This window comes from Fragaria vesca, linkage group LG7 (assembly GCF_000184155.1).
Source record: "Fragaria vesca subsp. vesca linkage group LG7, FraVesHawaii_1.0, whole genome shotgun sequence".
Lineage (NCBI taxonomy): Eukaryota > Viridiplantae > Streptophyta > Magnoliopsida > Rosales > Rosaceae > Fragaria > Fragaria vesca.
In genome coordinates this window covers 15,639,351-15,643,610 of record NC_020497.1, presented here as the reverse complement: position 1 = coordinate 15,643,610, position 4,260 = coordinate 15,639,351, and the positions used below count along the sequence as shown (strand labels likewise).

General features: G+C 37.4%; 1 protein-coding gene across 1 annotated transcript; it reads left to right on the top strand.

Moving 5' to 3' along the window:
- Nucleotides 1-1,344: 1,344 nt before the first annotated feature.
- Nucleotides 1,345-3,706, top strand: LOC101308509. The gene is made up of 6 exons (XM_004307374.1): nt 1,345-1,527; nt 1,626-1,773; nt 1,919-2,051; nt 2,185-2,227; nt 2,432-2,678; nt 3,506-3,706. The coding sequence occupies exons 1-6, from the start codon at nt 1,345-1,347 to the stop codon at nt 3,523-3,525; spliced, it is 774 nt and encodes a 257-aa protein (XP_004307422.1). The 3' UTR covers nt 3,526-3,706.
- The last annotated feature ends 554 nt before the right edge of the window (nt 3,707-4,260 follow it).

The window sequence follows — 4,260 nt, the reverse complement described above, 5'->3', positions numbered from 1 at the left end:
AAGCACATCAAAGTTAAAAGGGAAACTAAATAAATACCCATTTCTGTCACCTAATTATGCCTTATTTAAAAGGTTAGGATGCTAGAGTCAAGGTAGGGTCAAAATAGAGCCAGATTTGGAAGGTAGTTTAGTGATAAAATCACATACCCAAATGATAATATGCACTATTAATTTTTGTAATCACCAAAATTTTTATTCTTTCTTTCCAAATGGTGGAAGAGACAAGGAATTAGGAATGTTTTTTTTTATGAATATTGGATTTGAGTATTACAAATTACATCTCCGATACATTGATTTTGTGTATATGTATTTAAAATTACATATCGGATGAGATGTGTTGTTTTAATATTTAAAGGAAATTCGAGTTCATAATGAATGGAATTATAACTAGAATTATGTGTGTTCCATTTTTATACAATTTAGATTTGTTTAAAGCATTTGACGTTACATCTCGGTTGAAATGGTTTTACGCTTGTATAACTTTACATACAACTCGATCGGGTCAAGCATGCACATAGTTCATGCACGTCATAAGTTTAAAATGTATTAAGCTTAAAACTCGGCTCATAAGTGTAATGTTTTGAGTTGGTAGATATGGTTCAGACATTTAATATTACATCTTAGGCCGCAATGGTTTTATGCTTATATAACCTTACAACTCGGTTCAAGCATGCAATAATTTCATGTTGTAAGTTTAAAATGTATTAAACTTACAACTCGGTTCATAAGTGTAATATTTCAAGTGGATATGAATTAAAACATCTGAGTTTACAGTTTGGTTTGGTTTAAATGGAGAATGATTGTACGTATTCAAAATGTGCTTGATCTACAACTCAGTTTGTACATACATATTGATACATACATCGTATTTAGAACATCTGGCGTGATATTTGAAATTCAAAGCAATTGAACTCACAACTCATATTAAGGTGTAACGTTTATACAACTTTGAACACACATATGTCCAAAAATTTGAGTTTACATTTCGGCTTATACTCTAACATTCAATAATTTTAGGTATACTCGAGTTTACATCTCGACTCATGCTTTTTTTCCACCCTATATTTTATTTATGGCCCAAAGTCTAAAAAGAGAAACAAGAATTATCACCTATAATCAGCGTCCGTTTTGTGCAGAGGTTGATGACAACCTTCACACACTCACACAGTCCTCATCAAGGCTTATCTGTCTGCCCCTCTGTTCTCCTACCAATATTTTATTGCCACCACCACTCCTCCTCCTTATATACCCTCCCTCTCTTCTCTCCCCCAAAACCTTTGTCTCTCTGCAGCTCACTTCTCCATAGAAAACACCATCTTCAGAGTTTCATTGGTTTTACTCCAAATGACAATGAGCAACAACGTTAACCAGTTCGGCGATACGACGCTGACCAAGGTCTTCGTCGGAGGGTTGGCCTGGGAGACTCCCAAGGAGGCTCTGAGAGAGCACTTCGACAAGTACGGTGAGATCTTGGAGGCCGTCATCATCTCCGATAAGCTCACCGGCAGATCCAAGGGCTACGGCTTCGTATGTCTTCCTATCTTTTACAAACCTTGATTATATTTGCATGATCCGACGGCCGTTGTCACCCTTGTATTAATTTCTTCATGTTTATGTATGTATAGGTCACGTTCAAGGAGGCTGAAGCGGCTAAGAAGGCTTGCGAGGACGCCACGCCAGTCATCAACGGCCGCCGTGCCAACTGCAACCTGGCCTCCCTCGGCGCCCGCCGCCCTAGGTCGGCTTCGACTACCACCCCTCCTCCTCAACGAGGTATTGAACATACCACATTGTAAACTGCTCGCTCATTTTCCATGTGTGAGATTTTGGATTCTTAGCAAACTTACAAATATTTCATGTCCTATTTCTATTTGATTAATCTGTATAATTATTATTTGGGAAGTATCAAATGGTGGAGGAGCAAGGTCCATGTCGCCGGCGCCGGCGCCGGCACCTGCAAATCACGTGCAATGGTACTACCCGGCAGGGACTCCAGCAGCTGCTTCTGTACCATTTCATCACCAGCATCATCAGGCTGTTCCATTCTATGGGTACGTATATTGTACCCCCATTTTTCAATTTTCACCCCGATAGTTGTTGTGTTCTTTTGGATCTATATGGTAAATGATTACAATATTAAACTGCACCTAATGTTATATATATTTTTTCCTTTTTATCTCTCAGATACTCCCCAACCTACATTGCAACTGATATGGGCTACAATCATGTAAGTCGATCTTTATATATACTCCGAATCGGATCCGTTGGTTTAACAATGCGTTACATACAGTTGTCAATCTCGATTAATGATCGAACAATATAACATGTCAGATATTTAATAAGAAAATAATTAGGGATTTGACTATTATTTTAGGGTCATTTTGATCTTATATTTTCAGTTCCTTGATTTGGGTTGGGGATGATTTTACAGAAGCTGGGATACAGCACTGGTGGGGGTTACATGAACGGGCATTACTCTCCTCAGGTGTACCATAGCCACCAGCCTATGGTTGGTCCAAACACATTGATGCCAATGTACCCTCTCTACCATTATCACCATCAATCACATACAATGGGGTTACCTGCTCAATTCTTCCCACCAACCACCGCAGGTCACGTCGCAACGGCGGTCCCGGCAATCATGTCGAAACCGGCCTCAATTGCTCCAAATAACACAGGTAGATAGATACTCCGACCATTCACCCTGGTTTTATTTATGCTGCTCATCTTTGCTCACATGCCGTAACATGCTCAACCTAGTCAATGCCCCAAAATTGAGCACACTAGTATAATTGAAATGAATCATTCTGCCACGTGAGGTTGGGATTGAGCTACCCCAATTGCCAACTCGATTTTGCCAGAACCCACGTGGATTCAACAGTTAAGATTGGATTTTTGTTCAGTTAGGAAATTATTAAATACTTTGCATAATCTAATCTTGGAATAATTTCCAAACAAAATACGATCTTATGTTAGTTCTGGTATGTCATTTTGTCCTGAAAACTCAATTTTTTAAAAACTTAGTTTTAAATAAGCAACCCCAACCTATTTTATAAAATCGTGTTATTTAAATTAAAAAATTATAAATAAGCACGTTTTAAGATTTTACCAAACAGAAAATCTATCTAAAATGGTGATTATAATCTCTAAAACTCAATACTAAACTGGGCATTAGTTTAATTTTTCTAAAACAGCTTAAGTTGGAGGATCAAACACTTCCATTTAAGGCATATAGCTGCATTTTCTAAATTTGGGATTACGATTAATCCCCCTGCATTGTTTTTAAAAAGTATCGTAACGCTGTTACGTTATCGACTGAATCCAACCAAAACGCTAGAGACTATTACAACATTCTCTAATTTTCATTGTTGGACATTGTTCATCTTTCCCAATCTGCATTGTTTCTTTGTATCAAAATTGAAGTATATACGGTAGTATATGCCTGATTTCCAAGTAGGAAATTGTTGATGTGAGATTTAAAAAACTGATACACTATACAAAACAGTGTGCTTGGCTGTGGAATAGCAGGGAACAGTTGGCCGAGATCAGGAGAGGAGCTTTAAAAAACAAGAGCTGGCTTAAGTCTAAGAGATGAAGGCATGCACTACTACACAGAGTACTCTATTTTAATCACAGTAATTGGCAATAACAAAGGGAACGTGGTGGCTGCACAGAGCAACATTATTATCTCTGATCTGTTCGGGCTATCTGCTTTCCGATTATTATTATTATTATTCCTATAATTTAATTCATATTATTCTTATCTCTTTAGGGTCTTTGATAAGATTCTTTCATTCTCTTCTATCTCTCTTTTTTTCTCTCCCCCTCTAACATGAACATCCATCTCAGAATGATGAGCTGTGAACCATTGAAAGGAAAAGAAAAATGTAACAGAAGAAGTGCTTTTGCTTAGCTAGCTTAATTGTATTCATGTTACAGTATCACCACCCATGCCTTGTGGGTTGCTTTTCATGCATGCATGGCTTGCTTCTTTATGCAACTCTTTTTCTGCACAAAGCACCTCTCTCTCACTCTACTGTATGTATCCATATATATACACACACACATAAATGATTCTAGATATTGTTGAATATCCATTGAATCCACCACAAATACAAGAGATCCAAAAGACCAAGCCGAAAGAATTTTTATTTCTGGAGAAAAAATGAAAATTCATTAATCAAGAGCAAATCTAAATTACAAAGCTCGTAAAAGTAAGGCTTGAAAACTAATAACAAAAAGCATGCATCTCCGACTCAA

Bases quoted from the DNA above. Each gene is read 5' to 3' on its own strand.
- LOC101308509 (XM_004307374.1), top strand. From the start codon at position 1,345: ATGACAATGAGCAACAACGTTAACCAGTTCGGCGATACGACGCTGACC. The intron at 2,228-2,431 runs GTAAGTCGATCT...ATGATTTTACAG, and splicing joins CTGATATGGGCTACAATCAT to AAGCTGGGATACAGCACTGG. The intron at 2,679-3,505 runs GTAGATAGATAC...TATACAAAACAG, and splicing joins AATTGCTCCAAATAACACAG to TGTGCTTGGCTGTGGAATAG.